This window comes from Echinops telfairi, unplaced genomic scaffold, assembly GCF_000313985.2.
Source record: "Echinops telfairi isolate 266 unplaced genomic scaffold, ASM31398v2 ScPeMD7_31;HRSCAF=116, whole genome shotgun sequence".
Lineage (NCBI taxonomy): Eukaryota > Metazoa > Chordata > Mammalia > Afrosoricida > Tenrecidae > Echinops > Echinops telfairi.
The window spans coordinates 63,722,378-63,740,669 of record NW_022103928.1 but is presented as its reverse complement, the minus strand read 5'-3'; the positions used below and the strand labels follow the sequence as shown (position 1 = coordinate 63,740,669).

Genomic DNA, 18,292 nt, shown 5'->3' with positions numbered 1-18,292 from the left:
GTAAGTGAGCTACTGTAGTTATAATGAAGAAATTAATGCCTTATTCAGAAGTACATTAAATAGAATAAGCTAACAGAGGTTAACTTTTCAACTTGTTTCATTAGCCAGCTTTTCCCAGACACATAGGTGATTCCTAGCCTCCAAAGGAAAAGAGCTCACTGCCACGGCCTGGATCCTGACTCGTGCAGAGCCTGTCAGACAGAGAGGAGCTGCAGCTCTGAAAGCCCTAGGTTTCTGAGGCTATATATCCTTAGGCTATATCTCCTGTGAAGCAGCTGCTGGTTTCAAACCACTGACTTTATGGTCCACAGCCCAATGTGTAACCACAATGCCACCAGAGCTCCTTGATTCTGGGAACAGACAGCTCTAATCCTAAGGATTCCAGTGTATAAATGACTGGCTATCTTGCACCGGAGGAGTCCAGAAACCACCTTTATTTATTAATAGTTTTCACCCCTAACAGAAATTGATGTCATTATCATTTTATTAGTCCAAGACCCATTCAATGGCAGATGCTTAGTGCAACATCGATCCCAGCCTGGGAAGTCCATGAAAAGGCCATGCTGAACTCAGGGCGTCGCCTACCACATGCTCCTCCATTGGCAAGTGTGGGACGTATTATCGATGAGTATTCCAGTGAAGGGACTTGTTGGGAGGAAGAGAAGAACACCGGGTGAGAAGGGAGAGGCAGAGAAGTGGGGTGCCCAGCTTATGTTTGGCATAGTTGTCCCCGAGCAGCACGTCTAGCACCTGGTCGTGTGCTCACTGAGACAGAGTGGAGCTTAGGCTTTGGCTCTGGGAACTAAGGCACGAGACCCTCGTGGTTCAGAGATGGAGAGTGGCGGGAGGCAGAGTTAAGGTCCAGGCCCTCCAGTCTTCCCATGTGACTCTGAACACTGAGCCATCATCACCTACTGCCTGTGCTCCATAAAGGAGTTGAAAGCTCCCTCCTTATGGGACTTCCTGAGAAGGTCAGGGTCAGCAGCCCATCACTCTCAGTGCCCCAGGAAGTCGGGCAGCCTCTGAGGGCGCCCCGAAGTACTTCTCATGGCGCTCGTAGTGTTGCCCCGTGCTTGATATAGACACATCGAGAAAAGCAAGGTAGAAATGATCTTGAAACCCGGATGTATTCTCGTATTAAAAAAAAAAGGCACAGGAACTAGATGTTTTTAAGCCCCAAACCAAGAATTGACAAACACATCTCTAAGATGTCAATGTTTTATAGTTCTGGACGTATTTTCTAGTGTTTTAGGAATTCAAAGTCTTATTTAAAAACAATAAATCAGGCATATTATTTACGATATATGAATGTTTTCTTTTCCTAAGTATTTGAATGAAGCACAACACCTACACAATGTGACCCTCATGAGCTCTTTAGCAAAACCAAACCCTGCTCATAACATCGCTCACATGAACTGTCTTTCGAAAGGAAAAGGGACACCTGAAGTAAAACAATGGCTTGCAAACCTTGTTTGCATCTCAAGTGTTCTTATCTCCCCAGAGAAGATGCCGAGCCTTTGGCCTGTGGCGAGAAAGGCAGAGGCTGAGAAGAGCCCGATGAAGTGGGATATCGTGGCAATGATGCTAGCACGTTACGTATTAAACCTGAGGACATCCTCAGAGGGGTATTATCGATTGCAGAACCCCAAGGTCTTACTCTGTTTTCCCTCAATGCAAATCTATAGACCATTGCCTTGGACCGAAAGGCACTCTTAAAGTCAAGTCGTTGGAATGTTGTGGTCTCCATCTCCACACTGCTTGGAAAGTCCACATCTGTCACTGAACTCACTAGGTGGGTTTTCTGAAAACGTGGTTCATGGATCCACACGGACGGCCGAGACATTGCAAGAGAGTGTTGCTGAAAGGACAACCGTATCAAGCACCTTCGTGACGTCCAGAGTGAGGCAGCCGAGGGTATGTGAACCTGAGGGGAAATGGACGATTGTTCTGACTGTACTTCTGTGTCTCCGTGAGCCCCAGGAGCACTCAGAAGAAGGTGGTGAAGGACAGACACCCACAGAGTGGCAACTCAAAGTCGGCACAAGGCAAGGGACCATGAACTTGGAAACCAGATCAATGGCTGTGTCAGTCTGGTTTCTTTAGGGAAACAAATCCACAGAAACTCATGTATAAGAGAGAGTTTTATATAAAGGTTAAGTGTGCATCAAGAAAACATCCCAACCCAGTGCTGCGCAAGCCCACAAGCCCAACACTAACCTATTAACCCATATGTCTGACACCAATCCGCAAAGTCCTCCTCCTTCTCACAAAACACACACTATGACACTGACTGCAGGAGGAAAGCCAAGTCAGTGAACGTGTAAGCATCTCAGTGCTGGCAGGGGTCCCCACATGGCTGCTCCAGCACCGAGGGCTGCATCGGGGTAGGTCCATGCGGCTTCTCCTCGGAGGTGTCTTGCAGGAAGTGGGCCCTGCAAGCTGAAGCAGGGAACTGGCTAAGGCAGCTGCACCCTGGTCCGACCATCACAAAGCAAGAGACCCGAGACTAGAAAGGCAAGGCTTACCGAGCCATTTATCTCTCTTCCCTTTAATTAACCCCAAGTGTTTATCGGCCAGGATGGCACAATAGACTAACACAATGGCAAAAAATAAATCTAAGTCAAAGCTGAATGAAAACAATGTCAAATCTTCCTCAGTGACTTTAATCTGACCTCTTTGGTCCTCACCATTGGGGATTTCCTGTCTCTTAGATGTATTAGAAAATGCCGCAAGTCACGTGGGAGAACCATGAGCTCCTGAGCATAGCCTTTCCTTCCTTGTTGGCTTTTGATATCACCGTCTTTTAGTGCAAAATGTTCATCTTCATTGACAGAATTTGCCCATTTAGATTGCTTCTGCACGCTGAAATTGTAAAAGAGGCCATTTTAATGGGCGCCAACATACTTGGAAAAAGGTCCGTCAGGTCCAGTCTAAGGCACAGTAATCCACCAGGCCAGGGCAGCAGTGCCCACTCGGGCACCTAAGGCTGTCAACCACTGTGGAAGCCGACTGCCATATCTTCTTCCCGCAGAACAGCTTCGTGGCCACCCACAGCCATCAGGGTGGTGGCCAAGTGCCTCACCCCTGTGCCACTCGGACTCCCTTTCCATGTTTCTTACCGTTGGAACAGAGTCACATTCTTTGTTGCTGGTCTGATCACAGTTCAGCTGCCTGCGCCTTTTCCCAGGCATGTTATTTCCTGGCCTGACCCTCAATTAATGGACATCTATTCATTACCAGCCCAAATGTCGCCCAGCCCCTAGAGAACTGCGGGGAGAAGGCCTTACTTGCTGCCAGACATCCCACGCCAAAGGCTTCGCCTGAAATGACCCTCGGGTAACCCAGAGCAGTCGTGCAGCCCTGCGGAGCAGAGCTACCAAGAAGTTCACAATTGGAAAGTTAGAGGTTTATCCCTTCAAGTTAACTAGAAGGATTTCGAAAAACCCAGTCTAGTTTCATGAGGTAGAAAATGCCAGGCAGGAAGTAATGCCCTGGCACGGATTTGCCTTCCCAGAGGAAACGACTCGAAGCCGTGCCCCTGGCGGCCTATGGAGAGGCCAGGCCGGGGCGCGTGCGCTGACAGAGGCACAGCGTCTCTTCAGTATCTTGCCTGATCTCGCTTCTCTACATTTTTCTTCCCAACCTGCTTCCGTCCAGCCCCCAGTCCCCCCGTGACAAGTCTAGCCAGAGTGGTCCCCAGGCTGCTCTCTAGCATGTCTATCCAGCCGGGACCATGGAGGCGAGTCCTGGGTGTGGTGACCCACAGGTGGCCAAGCGGCACATCACCAGACCTTTCTCTGAAGGCCCTGGTGGGTGAGCTCAGACCTCCAATGGTCGGTTGGTGGCCCGGTAGCACATTAAGCGTTTGCACCCCTGAGGCACTCTGCTGGCCAGGCCACCATGCACGCACGCAGACGCGCACTCTGTCATGGGTAGAGGCACGCGCTTTGTCTTTCCCATGGATGTGATTTGAACAGATGCCAAGCTATGTTCAATACCGGTAGGCCACTGGCAGTCTTTTCTTTCTTACACCGTTGTCTTACCTTTATTCTTCCTGTTTACTGTTCTGCGTGTGTTTGCTGTTGTTCCTGTCAGGTTTCCTAGCTTCTGAGGCACAGGAGGACCGATGCATAGAGACATTTAGACTGAGGCAGTGGTTCCGCAAGGACAAGGAGTGGAGACCACTGGTGAGGGGACGTGGGAAGCAAATCGTGAACTCAGGAGTGGCTAGGAAGCACCAGAACTGTTTGTGATGACGCGTACACAGCCCTCTTTAAAAGTGACTTCACTGGGGCAGTGTGTGCTATGTGAGTTTCCGATCAGCATGACTGTGTTTAGAGCTGGATAGGGCATAGGTGGGTTTCTAAGCCGTTGATGACCTTTTTCTTCTCTAGTGGGCTTAAGTAGGAGCTGCCCCGCGAACCGCAAGGTCAGCAGTTAGAAACCACTGGCCGCTCCTCGGGAGAAAGAGGAGGCCTTCTGCATCGACAGAGATCCACAGTCTGGGACACACGACCCAGGGGACCATGAGTCTGAGTTGATGGCAGTGGGCCTGGTTACCCTGAAATGGTCCTCAGTGAGGAAGTGTCCCTTTTCAGGCCCACTTATTCCACGATGGAAAGTCCTGGCTATTCCCACCGTAGGGATTGTGAGTTTGACTGCCCCTTTCAATACACTCCATGTTCTTCCAGGGGAACAGGAGATCTGCCTTTGTTCCCTAAGAGCCAGAGGCCGAGGGCAAAGTGACCAAGACAGAAAGTCTCTAATGACCTTTCTGCACTCATCTGGGACATGGTAGCCAGAGGCTTTATCTACTATGCCTGCGTCTGTAAAATGGGCATAAGCATGGTAAGGTCTAGCTCGGTATCACATGTAAGGAGATGGGGATATAAAACATTTTAAGCAAAGTTGGAAATATTAAGTTGCCCTTGGTAGTGCGGAAGCAGCAGATGGATGGATGGAAGGATGACTGGATGGATGGAAGGAAGGATGGATGGATGGAAGGATGGATAGATGGATGGAAGGATGGATGGATGGAAAGCCTGGATAAATGCATTTAACTCCGAAAATTTGAATACTGTGCCCTGGAATTCATTTCATCCACATCTGTTTGCTTCTGTTGCTCACCCTTTTCTCAACGTGCTGCTTTCCAAGAAAAGCACAGTGCTCAAATGAGCTGATTAAAATAATCAATAATAATAATAATAATAATAATAATAATAATAATAATAAACTTGGCCTCTTTTTACCCTTGTGATATCAACTGGAACTTCCCTCTCCACAGCAGTACGTAGGCACTTCTCAGAACGTCCTTGCAGTCTGTGTAGCCACATTGGCATAGATGCAAGACACAAAGATCTTAAGTGAAAGGTCATGGTCAAGTGGAGCCTGCAAATATAAAGAGACAAGCCCAGGGTCCTGTCTGAATTCTGACCCCAATTCTCTGTGAGTCTTTCCTGCCTGGTCCTCGTTTATCAGGTAAATAAAAGGGCTGGTTGGAGTAAATGCCCCGAGAGCCATCTTAAACAATCTGTACACTGGGCTCTGCGTAACCGCTATCAAAAAGAAGAGGCGTCTCCCGAGCGTCTGTCCTGGAGGTTCTCGGGCTCCGCCGCATTCCCAGGGTCCCGTTCTGCTGCCGTCTTCAGTGACTTTGCGTATTAACAGTTTGCACAAATAGGGTCCTAGATGGTATCTTCGGCTGTGGAATAAACATGATTATCTTTGTCCTAAGCTTGAGAACATCTGGTTCCCATTCCCGCTTAGTTAGGGAAGGTTTTATGGAGGAAGCGCATTTCAGGGGTCTTGAAAGAAAGGGAAGGTTGTGTCCCCGGGCTCCGGAGCTCGACTGTGCACTGTGCTTCCAGGCACCTATTTGGACTCTGTCTAAACGGTGTTCGTGAAAATGTGAATGTTCAGCCACGTTACAGGGCCCCTTTTGTGTCAAATTTAATCGCAAATATTGGACAAAATCCATTGTCCCATGATAGTCTTCATTGTCATTATTACTGGGGCACTTTGGAATCGTAAGCAAAGTGGTTTTTCTAAGAAGGTTTTCAAATATGCTAATCTGTAGTCCCGTCTTGCCCCTGGCTCTAGTGATACTGGGGCACTTCACAAAGCTCATGGCCAAATTCCTTTGCCTTTTAATTCAATTTCCTCAAAGTCCTAGTTTTCATGTTCCTGGTCCAAGAGACTCTCCTCCCTTGGTTTAGGCGTTTACTCATAAGAGGTAGCCTTTACTTTCCGACATCCTTTAGAGACGCTAAGAGGGAGTAGCAGGATTAAAAGTCCCAGCCCGCCCCCAATCCTATTGCAATGCCACTAAAGAAGCTTCTCTCTAGATTGTGGCGCAGATGCCCTGGTGTGGTTTTTGCATGATCATTCGCAAAGTTCTCTTCTGAGTCTCCAAGAAAAGAAGGGGAGTAGAAGCCCGCCCAACTCTCTAGTTTCATGCGAGATGCGAAGAGGGAGATGTCTGCTTGTGGACTCGTGCAACTGAAAATGCAGTAAAATCTCAAAGGCCTCCTGGCTTTCCCCGAATCCCAAAAGCCAGTAGTAAAGATTCAGTCGAAAGGGGACAGAAGCAAAACAGCCTGCCTGTTGCTCTCTCGAGGACGACCGCACGTCACCACGGTGCTGCCTGCAAACGCCACAGGATGAGGCTCAGGTGCTCTTTTCTTTCCTGGTTACCGCAGCGGCCTGGTCCGGCCTTCTGCCCGAGAGTATTCAGACAGTTGGCACACATGCGGAAAAGGCCAGTGCGAAGTAGCCATCTGAACAGTGGGGTGTTCTTAATGAGCCCGACGTTTTAGAGCGGCAGCTTTCCTGAAAAACAATCAAAAGGAAGAACCAGCTTTGTAGTTCCAAAGAATGCATGCTTCTTCCATGTCTACTACTATACAAAGGACGTCCAAAATCCTGAATATACATATGTCATTTATATCATTAAGTCAAATGTTTACCTCTGCAGATTACAACTTTATTCCAATAATACTTTCCAATGCACAGTGTTACTGTGATTTAAGGAGCTATTTTGATCTTCATACCAAAAGAGATGAATTTTACAGGAAGATTTTTTCCCCTTTGGTTCTTTTGTTTTGGCTTTAAGGCTTTAGCTTCATTGCAAGCATGTGCTGCTGGGTGGTTGTATTTAGGAAATGTTTGCTGTAGGTGGGGATAGAAAGAGGTCCTTGGTATTAAGATTGGTCAAGTATATTTAAAGAGGGGAATAATTTTTAAATAAACACCTATGTATCCCCCACACAGAATTCAGAAATACAAATATGAAATCCAGTATTTTTGGTTTCCGCTGGTTGGCTTTAATGAAAGGAAACACCGCAGATTGTAGTAGGATTGTCCCGGGCTGGCTCTGTCCTCCAGCGGGAGGGAGGGCTCAGTACCCGTCAGCTCCTGGAGGTGCACAGCCTCCCTGCCTTGGGTCCTGTCAGCTGCTCCCTCCCTCCCCTGCTTCTGTAGCAGGCCCCTTCAGGACTGGCACCGAGGGACTGCTCCAACCCTTTGGGAGTACCTTGCATCTTGTCCACAACCGTTATCGATTCCCCCTTCAACAAGCTGCCCTCAACTCACCCGCTGTGAGTCCACTGTCCATGTTCCGGGAGATCCTGATGACTGAAAGTCTGTGGAGGACACATTCTCAGTCGGTACCTGTACGCCTGTCTGTCAGCTTGTCGGCCTGCAGGTGCGTGCGTGTGCCTGGGGGCCTTGAAGCTATGCCCCTGGGATTTCCAAAGCCAGCAGGGACAGCACAGTGAACAGGCTTCAGTGGCGCCTGCAGGCAGAGGACAAGCTGTGAAGAAGGAACAGGCGGTCCAGGCGGAGGGACCAAGCACTGAAGACCCCATGGATGGGGTCTGGACATTGTCAGATGCCCCAAACCTCTTGTTAGGGTGCCCCAGGCCTGGGCCCTGTGTCATGTCACTGTGAGTCTGGAACGGCCCGTGGCACCTCACAGCAGTGCGTATGCACCAGAGACTGTGGGCGGCACACTGGTGGTGGACTTGACTTTTTACAGAAAGGACTCAGACTCTGTATCCTCCTGGAGCTGCCTTCAGGGTCTAACAGTTATTTGAAGTGTGTCCCTGATCAATGTGAAGATTTTGTGTTGTAACTGAGATTGTACTCGGATTTTCTACTGGGGCAAACATTCTCAGGAAAAAAACTCTACGACAATTACTCCTAAGAGTTCATTTCTAAAAGTGATATTATACATATATGTATGTATATGTAAAGACACATGTATATATACACATGTACATGATATTTTTATACATATAGTACCATTGGTTACTTAGGAATTATTTAGCTATAGCACTGAAACAAGTCAGACTTTATTTCCAAATATCTTCTTAGATTTGTGAGTAAGTGGATTGAGAAAAACAAAACAAAAACAACTGTTTATGGTGAATTGGGTTAAGGATTAAAGAGATGAACCATTTTTCATTCAGAGATTTTGTTTCATCTCATTGATTGCAATTGATAGCACCCCACATCCTCCTCCCTGTATTTCCTGTTTTACTTCCTCCCCCTGTGTGAACTCCTCTGAACTCCATCCTTGGGTTAAATGCTGCCCTTTTGAACTCAAATGGCTGATGATTCTAAGGTGTGCACACCTCACAATTTGACTGTTCTTATAAAAACCCCAAACCCAAGTCACTGCCATTGAGACCATCCCGACTCATAGCAGCCCTGTAGGACAGGGTGGGACTGCCCCTGTGGGTTTCTGAGACTGGAACGCTTTAGGAGAGTCGAAAGCCTCTTCTTTCTCCTGAGGTGAAGCTGGTGGCTTTGAACTGCTGACCTTTCAATCAGCAGCCCAGTGGGTAGCCCACTCCACCCCCAGGGCTCCCTGTCCTCCTGGCAGACCTGTCTAATTGTTTCATGGAAAGCTGAGTTGTTGGGGCGAGTTCCTTTCCAGGTACAAAGCGTGACCAAGGGCCTTGGTCTCCGGCTTCCGCTTTGCATACTCGTGAGTCTTGTGCATTTCGCTCCCGCTCTAGCCAGGACCCCTGAGTGTGGTCTCTTCAGAGCCGCTGGCGGTATTTACCAGGGACCACCTAGTTCCAGTCTCAGCATGGACACTGATGTTCATGTGGCCCACGAGTCCACTGGGCAAATTTTTAAAACGCATCTTCCTTTTGTGTCACGCTTCTTTGCTGTAGCTGGAAGCTCTCAGCAGTCACACTTTACACTGCCACTCACAGCGGCCATCGTCCAGTGTCTTTGTGAACGAGGCTGTGGCAGGTGACCTGGCTGTGCTCCGAGACAGCGGTCCCGAGTCCCCGGGCCCAGCAACTCCTTCCCTCCGGGGCTTGCTTACGTCTAAGGCGTTTATGTACATCTGCCCCTGAACACGCCCACCACACGAAGAGATCCGTCTGAAGCAGTAGGAGAGGCCAGTGTGTTCTTATCTCCTGTCAGACCTGTGTATTTCCGTGGGGTGTTCCACTCTCGCTCCCATGCCGGTTCAGCCCGCATGCCTATCCATGCGTCTCCTTGGAGATCGCAGTATTGCCAACGTGCGTATGTCACAGTATGTACCGTTGTTGCTTTTGCAGGGGTTCTTCTCGCCAGCCCGTCTAAGTCCCCCCAAATGACAAGTCTAGTAACAAAGTGGGGGAAGCTCCCGACAGGACTCACCTATGAGTAACTGGGAACGGGATTCCCTGGAGTGCCCCCCTGCAGTGTGTGAAATACGCCCTCACGAAGCCCATGACCAGCAAGAAGAAGGAATGAAGCATGTCCTCCGGACCTCACATCCCTCCACGGTGCACCTTCTGCATCCGGAGGGCACCGAGCTCATCCGAGGAGCAGCAGCAGAGCCAGGGCCCAGAGCACGGAACTGAGCGGCGAACTTCGCGACACTAAGGAGCAAGTCCAGCCGGGTGTCGGGGGCAGCAGGCTGGCCTGCAGAGCGGGCTGCTTCTGGGGAGTTGAGCTGGCTACGCCCCCACAGAATGGCGCTGAAGGCCTTCGGGCTGCGGTTTTCTGACTCAAGGCCTCTGAGCACTTGATTCCGGGAAGTGGGTTTGCCACCCAGGGAGCCTGAGCCGAGTGCCGTCGGTTGGAGAGTGAAATGGATGGAGTGGGATGCCCCTTGGACCTTAATTGACCGAGGGCAAAGACCTGGGTAGTAGGTCAGCCCTGAGCGCTTTGCACACGAGCCTCCACTGGTGAATGTTGCTGCGCGGCGTTCTGGGTAGCCATTGCAGGGGATAATCAGAGCCTGGCCAAGTGAAGTAGAGAAGACTAACGCAGACATCACAGCCTTGAGCTCTGACCCTCCGGGGCTTCTCCTGCCTCCATCTCTTTGTTGGGGTGTTGCTCTTGCTGCTAGGTGCCACTACGTTGGCTCGGACGCCACCACCCTGCGCACAGCACAGGAGACGCGCCGGCCTAGGGCCGCCCTCCGAGTTCTGCTGGAGTCCATTGGTGCAGCTGCTGCCTCGCCCGTCCCCCTCCCTGCGGGTCTTCCTCGGTTCTGTCAACCCGCTGCTGCGCCAAGCACAATGGCATTTTAATATAGCAAGCGATTGGTTACAGGTGCATAGGTGTGTAAAGATTCTGACTTAACCAGCCTCTTCTGAAGCAGCCAGCACACGCATCCTTCTTGGTAACGATGGCGGTGGAGATCTCACGCCTGTGGGAGTGAGTGCACAGGCACAGCCTTAGAGAACAGGAGCCGGCGAGGCGGGGTTCACATTCACCTTCCATTGAGGCACGAGCTGCACCACCGAGAGGGTGTCGCCCCTGTCTGTGATCTCCCTCAGAAGGTGTCGTATCTGCACCAGCAAGGGTGTTTCCTGAGAGCCCCCCCCCACCCAGTGCTCAGTCTAAGAACAGCATCAAGTCCGGTTTTTCCTAGATTGTCCACCTCTCCTATCTGACCAGTATTGAAGAGAGGCTGGCTGGGGTGGTGGAAAGGGTAGTGTGAGTGAGTGAGTGAGTGAGTGCGTGTGAGGGATGGGAGGGACACAGGTAGGTGGACAGTGAAAGAGGCAGATGCCCAGAGGCCCTTTTTGGTCCAGCAGCAGGAGGTGGGCGTGTACAGGAGTGTGTGCAATGAGAAATCTCCACACAGCTGCAGTCTTCTTATGCCCTGCCCCCCTCCTGCCTCCACCCCATTCCCTCTGCTGCTCTTCCTACTGTCCACAGCACCTATTGATGACTCCGGTCTTGCTCTCCCATTGCTGGGGCTGCTCCCAGTCTGTTTCTGTAGCTCCCGGAGAGAGGAGGGGTGCTTCCACAAGGGTGCTTCTGCTCTGGTCAGATGTCCTTGAGAAAGTGGGTGTGAAAGACGCTGCCCTTTGCTTGCCTCCAGGTGCACTGTTAAATCGGAGCAGAAAGACTCCGTGGGGTTTCTGACTTTATATACAGATGCACAGAAGCAAACAGCCTTCTTGCCCTTCCTTGGAGTGGCCGCTGGGTTCTAACTGCTAACCTCGTGGTTAAAGCTGAATCCCCTACTGTGAGTCAGAGGTGATTTGGTGGCAGCGGGCTTGGGTTTGGGGGTATTGGGGATGTGTCCCCACCTCTTAGTACTATTCTTTTCTTTAGCAAGCCAAGGCTGCGGGAGCTCTAACGGGATAGATGTAGCGAGGGAGATCATCCACTCTCCAGTCGGCCATCCAGTCGAGGCTGAGGCTGAGCCCTCACACCCCCCTGTGGGTTTCTACGACCACCACTGTTCATGGGGGAAGAAAGCTCCGTCCTTCTCTTTCGGAGCTGCAGTGGTTTTGAACTGCTGACTGGGCCGATTGCAGCCCAAGTCAGAAACAGTGCACCTGTGGGAGAGCCTTTTACCTCCCAGGGCCTCGTGCCTGACACTCTGCCGGTCACTCGGTGATGGTCCTGTTGCTTCAAGAACTGCAAGTGGTGCTCCTCCTCAGTGTGAAAGGGAGCGGTGGCACACACACCACTGTGCGCTCATGAATTGCAGACACAGATCCTCCAGGAAGGACTGAGGGGGCATGTGTAGCATACGTTGATATATTGCACTCTGTTAGCCAAGTCAACAAGTTGATCAACCTGAACACAAGAAGAAAAACATACAAACCCAAGAGGGGCAAAGTGTATGTGACACGTAATATTTGAGGAGCATTGGTGAGTTGGCCTTTGTTCTTGGCTTCATGCCCATCTCTTCCCAAGTTTAGCCCCCTGTTTGCACGCTGCCTTTCTTTTGGGCACAAGCCTCAGGCTGAGCAGATCTGGCAGGAGGCTCTGCTGAAAGCATGAGGCAGCTTAGTGTGGAGTATGAAGTGCACTGCCCTGAACTCCCTCAGATGCCTGCTCCAGGCCAGGCATCCCAGGGGCTTGGCAGGCACCCTGAGGGCTCTCTAGATACAGCAGAAGCAGAGGGCTCGGCTGCCAGCTCTGGAAGGCTACACGCACCGCCTCAGTCCTTCATGGAGGATCTGTATCTACAATTCATGAGCACACAGTGGTATGTGCCACTGCTGAGGAGCACCACTTGCAGTTCTTGAAGCAACAGGACAATCACCGAGTGACCAACAGGCAGAATGTCAGGCACAAGGCCCAGGAGCCAAGCAGGACGATTTCCTTCAGGACGGAGGCTGCCCAGGCAGCCCCATGGTCCTAACTGGCCCATGCACAGGTACACCGCCTGCCAAGCTTCCAGTCTCTGTCCCTGTAGGTGTGAACATCTCTGTCCTGCTTGTTGACTGAAGTTGACTCTGTGACCACTCCCCTTAGGCTGTTTGTTTGTTTGTTTTTCAGAGCAGATCAACTCCTACTCATGGTGAAGGTTTGACATAAATTCACACTGAAATCTTAGTATGAGTCTAAGATCTCATCCTAAGATCTTACATCATATACATAGTAGTCATTATTCATTATTTGGGCACGATAGGGGATATTGGATGTAGCTGTGATTATATGTTAGGCTGCTAACTGCAAGGCCAGCAGTTCAAAACCACCAGCCACTCCTCAGGAGAAAGCTGAGCCTTTTGACTCCCGTAAAGAATCACAGTCTTGGAAATCCAAAGGGGCCAGTTGTTCAGGGCAGTCCTATAGGGTTGCCATGAGTTGGGATTGATTTGATGATAGTGAGCAGTGAGTGAGTGAGGAGTGAGTGAGTGAGTAGTTGAGTAGTGAATGAGTGAGTGAGGAGTTGAGTGAGTGAGTGATTGAGTTGAGTGACTACTGAGAGTGAGGAGTTGAGTGAGTGAGTGAGGAGTTGAATGAGTGAGTAGAGTGAGTGAGTGAGGAGGTGAATGAGTGAGTGAGGAGTTGAGGGAGTGAGTGAGTGAGGAGGTGAGTAGTGAGTGAGTGAGGCGTTGAGGGAGTGAGTGAGGAGGTGAGTGAGTGAGCAGTGAGTGAGTGAGGAGTTGAGTGAGTGAGTGAGGAGTTGAGTGAGTGAGTGAGGAGTTGAGTGAGTGAGCAGTGAGTGAGTGAGGAGTTGGGTGAGTGAGTGAGGAGTTGAGTGAGTGAACAGTGAGTGAGTGAGGAGTTGAGTGAATAAGCAGTGAGTGAGTGAGGAGTTGAGTGAGGCACGAGTGGGAGAGGGAGAGCATGCGTGCATGTATGCATGCGTGATGGGAAGACACACGTCCACAGCCTCCCTTTTGAGAGGAGACCTTGCCACTCTCCCTTTGGCTCTGCTGGCTGTCATGTGTCTCTGTGTGCATGGAACATGACCCTTGGGGCTACCTCATTAAGCACCTACAGCGACCTGGGTCATCTGCCAAAATGGGCACCTGTGTGAGTCAGAAGTCTGCCCTTTGAAGATTCAAAAATCCGGCTCATGCTCATTTGAGCAAAAAGGGAAAGTGTATTTCTGCAAAAATGAAAAGCTTAGGGCTCAAGACACAGTTTGTGGTGTTCCTAGAGATGTAGGCATCCACGACTGGAACCACACTGCTCCCCTGTGCATCTGGGTACACACACACACACACACACACACAATCCATGCTCATCTTCCTGCCGCTTGCTGGGCTGGCTTATTTTCTCAGTCCCTTCTCTGTGGACGGGGCATGGCCAACGCCTTTCATTTTTTAAACCATCCATGGGGGGAGGAAGAGTCTGTCTCCTCCCTGGATGAAGAAGGTCTCAGGCTGCTTCCTCCAGCCCCATGCCTAAGCCTTGAGGGGGTTTCTGGTGCTTGGTTAGGCCACCGGGGTGGGGTGGCATGCCCAGCGGGAGGGGCTGAGACCTCAGGAGAGTCTCCTGGAGGAAGGAACCAGGATGGAGGGATCTCCTTGAGAAAGGGGGTGGTTGCTCTAGAAGAAAGAAGGGTGAGGAATGAGCTTGCTCCTTGTTGAGAAGAGCCCCTCTGCATTGCTGCCTGAGTGCTTTCAGGAAAAGGCAGCAGCCACCCAGGATTGGTGGCAAGAAGCTCGCTCTCCATGTTGTCACACTGGTGCGGGGAAGGGGGTCCTCAGAACAGGAAAACAAACCAGACAGAAAACCCATGCTGACAGCTGCCCGGGCCCCCAGGTTCACCTGGAAATAGTCACAGCTCTGCTCCACCTGGACACCTTGGTGCCCCCCGCACCGTCCCCCCGGCTCTTCTCCATCTGCTGCACAGGAGTTTTGAGGTCTACTCACATGGACTTGGCTTCCTTAGGAGTGAGACCTGTCTTATTCCCAGTGATCTTCCCAAGTCATGGGCCTTGGCACCTATCTCTTGGGACTGCTCAGGGGCTGCTCACTCTGTGTGTGTGTTTAGGGTGTGTAGGGTGTGTTCAGGGAGCAAAGAGTAAGTGACTGGACCCAAGGCAACATTCGCGAAGTCCCGGATATAGTGGAGCGGCCCTCTCTGGAGCCTCGTCCTGGGGCCGTGCGCACCGCTGACACAGCCATCCGTAGGAACCCAAGCAGGCACCAGGAGTCAGGGGCCAGTGTCACCGTGTGCACTTGCACATGGGTCCAAATTCATATGCAGAGGAGCCCACGTGCATGATTAACTTGTGGAGCCCACAGGAAGCAGTCAATCTGTTGAGCAAGTTTGTGTTTTATAAACCAGATGTTCAGTATTATTATTCATCATTTCCTTTGATACCAGAACAGCCCCCATTATGTAGCATAGGAAATGAAGGATATGGAATAATATACAACTATTATACAACAGAGTACCAAAACCCAGCCAGTCAGAGGCCCGTTCAAAGTCTGGGCGAGTGTAATTGAGTGGCAGTTCATTTTAGGATTCCCACTTGGACTTGAAGTTAATGGGATTTTGTCCAGCTAGACTGTGGAGTGGCCCCTCTCCCATCACTGCCCCTTGGAAAATGAGTGTTGATTCAATGTCTGCATTTTTCTTGGAAGCCACTTGTATGAATCATAAGTGGTGACTCTTGCCTCAACAGCCCCCACAGGCCGGGGGTTTCAGAGGAGCAGGGACCCCCTGGTGTGAGGGGATAGAAGGTTCCTGGCTGGGGTTCGCTGCATCACTTCTGCTTGGTGGTCTGGAAAGGACACTGGCCACTGGCTGTATGCAGTTCCTACGGTGGGCGTACTGATGCCTTTTGACTGTAAAGTGCTTACCATGCAAATGAGCTTCCAAACTAATGTTCCTCCTCCATGAAATGTTGAGAATCCAAAAAGCTCAGAGCTGTAGAGACGGGACTGATGGAGCCAGCCGGCGCGGGACCCAGAAAAGGCTCTGCATGCTACGCCAGTGCTGTTCCTGGGGTCCTGCAGTTTTCAGACGCTGGTAGATATTACAAAGCCTAAAGGTTAGGCTCCATGGTCCTGTCCAAACTGGGGCCGGAAAAATGGGTCTGCCACATGATCCCTCACGCCCTAGGAGAGTGGTGGGGATCACAACACTGTGTGAGTGGGGCTGGAGGGAGCTCACTGCCTTTCCTTGTGAGCCTGGGGCTCGCGACAAATTAGAGTTCCCAGGAGGAAGTCTGGGCGAGCCACACCCTCACTGGGACCACCTTGTTCTCTCCACTCAACGTCCCCCCGTGGGGGGTGCGCTCACCAGGTCTCCATTGTTTGTTTTGGTGCCAAAGTGTACGTCTTCCTTCTCTGACAGGCCCCACCCTTCGTTGGTTTGGTTTCCATAGGTGTTACTTATACGGTGGGACTGTTATTATAATTAATAATGATGCAGTAATTAATTATATTTTCATCGTGTGGGTTTCCAAGGCTGTAACTGGTTACAGGAGTAGAAAGCCCAGTCTTTTTCCAGAGGAGCTGCTGGTGGTTTTGAACTGTCAACCATGCAGATTGCAGCAGCCCAACACTATGCCACCAGGGCTCAGCCTGTGACTAATTGACGCTGGCTAAATATTGATACTGGCTAAATATTTCCAAGTTGATATCCAGTGGTCTTGTCTCTGTATCGCCACAGACGTGAGTGGTTGGTGAGTGACGTGTCCTGGCTGCAGGAGTGACAGGCCCAGTCTCCTGATTGTCGTCGGTATGTCTGAGCTCAGCCTGCTGTTGTGATTTGAGTTGCAAAGTGGAAGCTGCTCATAGTTAGGGGTCGGTGCAAACCCACTTTCTTGACAGTGTTGCAAAGTTTCTCAGGAGGTCCGAGTATCAGAAGACTTTGCATTCTGCGAGCCGTGCTTGCTGTGGACCGGTGCTGCCCTCGCAGACGGTCCAGCAGGCCTCCAGTGGTGGCCATGGTGGATGCGGGTGTTTTCAGCAAGATGGTGGAGCCATGTTCCCACCGCAGTTGGATGCTGGTTGACTTGGTTCTTGTCCACTCTAAATGTCCACTTCATTTAGTTACCCATCTGATGGCCAAGACTCCCACCATGGACGCCCAGTCCCTCGGGGCCCCTAGAGTCATGTCTTGGTTGGGTTGTCATGGAAGAGTGTAGGCTCACCTTGACAGAGACGTATAACTACTAGAAAGTGGCACCTCCACTCCCGTGGGGAGTGGGCGCCAGTACCGGCCGGCCTCTCTGTGGCTGTCAGGAGTATGAGGGGGGTCAGGTGGGAAGGAGTGCACACAGCGGCGCTCCACAGGACACCCAGTGCTTGCTCACTGCTGTCAGCTCGGCTCTGCCTCGTGGCCGCCCATGGGCAGCTGAGCAGAGCACGGAAGGCCCCGCTGCGTCTTCCCAACGGTGAGCTGCCCAGCTCAACGGACTTGCCCTCAGACCCACCACGGCCGCACGGGCTCATCTCCCAGGGCACTGTCAGAGGGACGTCTTTTCTGATCCACATGGTCTTCGTTTGCTGGTTTGTGGAAGTAGATTGCCCTCTCCACTGGACTGGCTGAGAGCAGTGGACGGTACCGCTGAAGCGCTGCAGGCAAGGGAACTTGTTTTCCTAGCCGAGGCTGGCCCTTTCTCGGGAATCCGGAGAGAGAGAGCTCCCTCCCCGACTAAAGCCATTCGAGGGCACATCCCGGCCCCCACCGCTGCAGCTCTTCGAGGGGTAGGGATGGCTCCGCGTAACCAGTTTTTCTCTCTCCACCCAGCTCACCGACGATCAGGGCCTCGTCCTAATGACCACAGTGGCCATGCCCGTGTTTAGTAAGCAGAACGAAACCGTGAGTATAGTCATCGTGCCCCTCCCGGGGGCTGGAAGGGTTGGTTTCTTGGATCCTTTCTGACTCAAATGCTAGTGCCCCTCCTCTTTCTTCTCTTTCATCTGAGAGGACTTATAAAGGCCTCTTATTGTTTCTTTTGGCTGAGCAAACTCCAGCTCCAACTCACTGTCCTGGGTTATGTGTTGGGCTGTTAAGCACAGGGTGAGGAGTTTGAAGCCACTGGCTGCTCGATGAGACAACGATGAGGTGTTTTACCCCCATTAGGACTTATAGTCTTCAAATCCCACCAAGGGCAGTCCTACTGGATCCCACTGGATCACTGCGTCCCTGCTGATGGATTCCTGGAACCCGCTGTGCGGTTGTTTTGATTCCAGTACCACTCGTCATGAGCCTGTGGGTGGCGTGTAATTCTACGTGTCATCTTGAAGGGAGCTGATTCCCTGGCCTGGGCTCCCACAGGGTGGCTGATAGGTTCGCATCGCTGACCTTTCACCTAGCAGCGGAGCAGTCGAGTCCCTAAGAGAGTTCTGCTCTCAGGACTCAGACTCACAGGTAGACGAGTGGAGGTTAAGCCAGCTTGACCCTGAAAGTGAAGCTCCTTCTTTGCCTTTCCAAAATGCTCCTGCTAAGTGACCCCAGCGGGAAACCACAGTGGGAAGACCTCTTTCTGGTTTAGAACAACCAGCCTAGTGCTTATGCCTTGGGGACGTCGTCCATCACCGAGGACCACGTGTGAGTGTCCCGGGGCTGCTATCACAGAGGACCACGTGTGAGTGTCCCGGGGCTGCTATCACAGAGGAC

At 51.3% G+C, this 18,292-nt stretch overlaps 1 protein-coding gene across 1 annotated transcript in view; it reads left to right on the top strand.

The window, feature by feature from the left end:
* CACNA2D3 (calcium voltage-gated channel auxiliary subunit alpha2delta 3) overlaps positions 1 to 18,292 on the top strand; it is a 982,973-nt gene that overhangs the window by 739,370 nt on the left and 225,311 nt on the right. Inside the window, exon 17 of the mRNA XM_004702433.2 lies at positions 17,420 to 17,491. Within this exon, the coding sequence (XP_004702490.1) occupies positions 17,420 to 17,491 (72 nt within the window). The remainder of the gene's footprint in view (positions 1 to 17,419; positions 17,492 to 18,292) is intronic.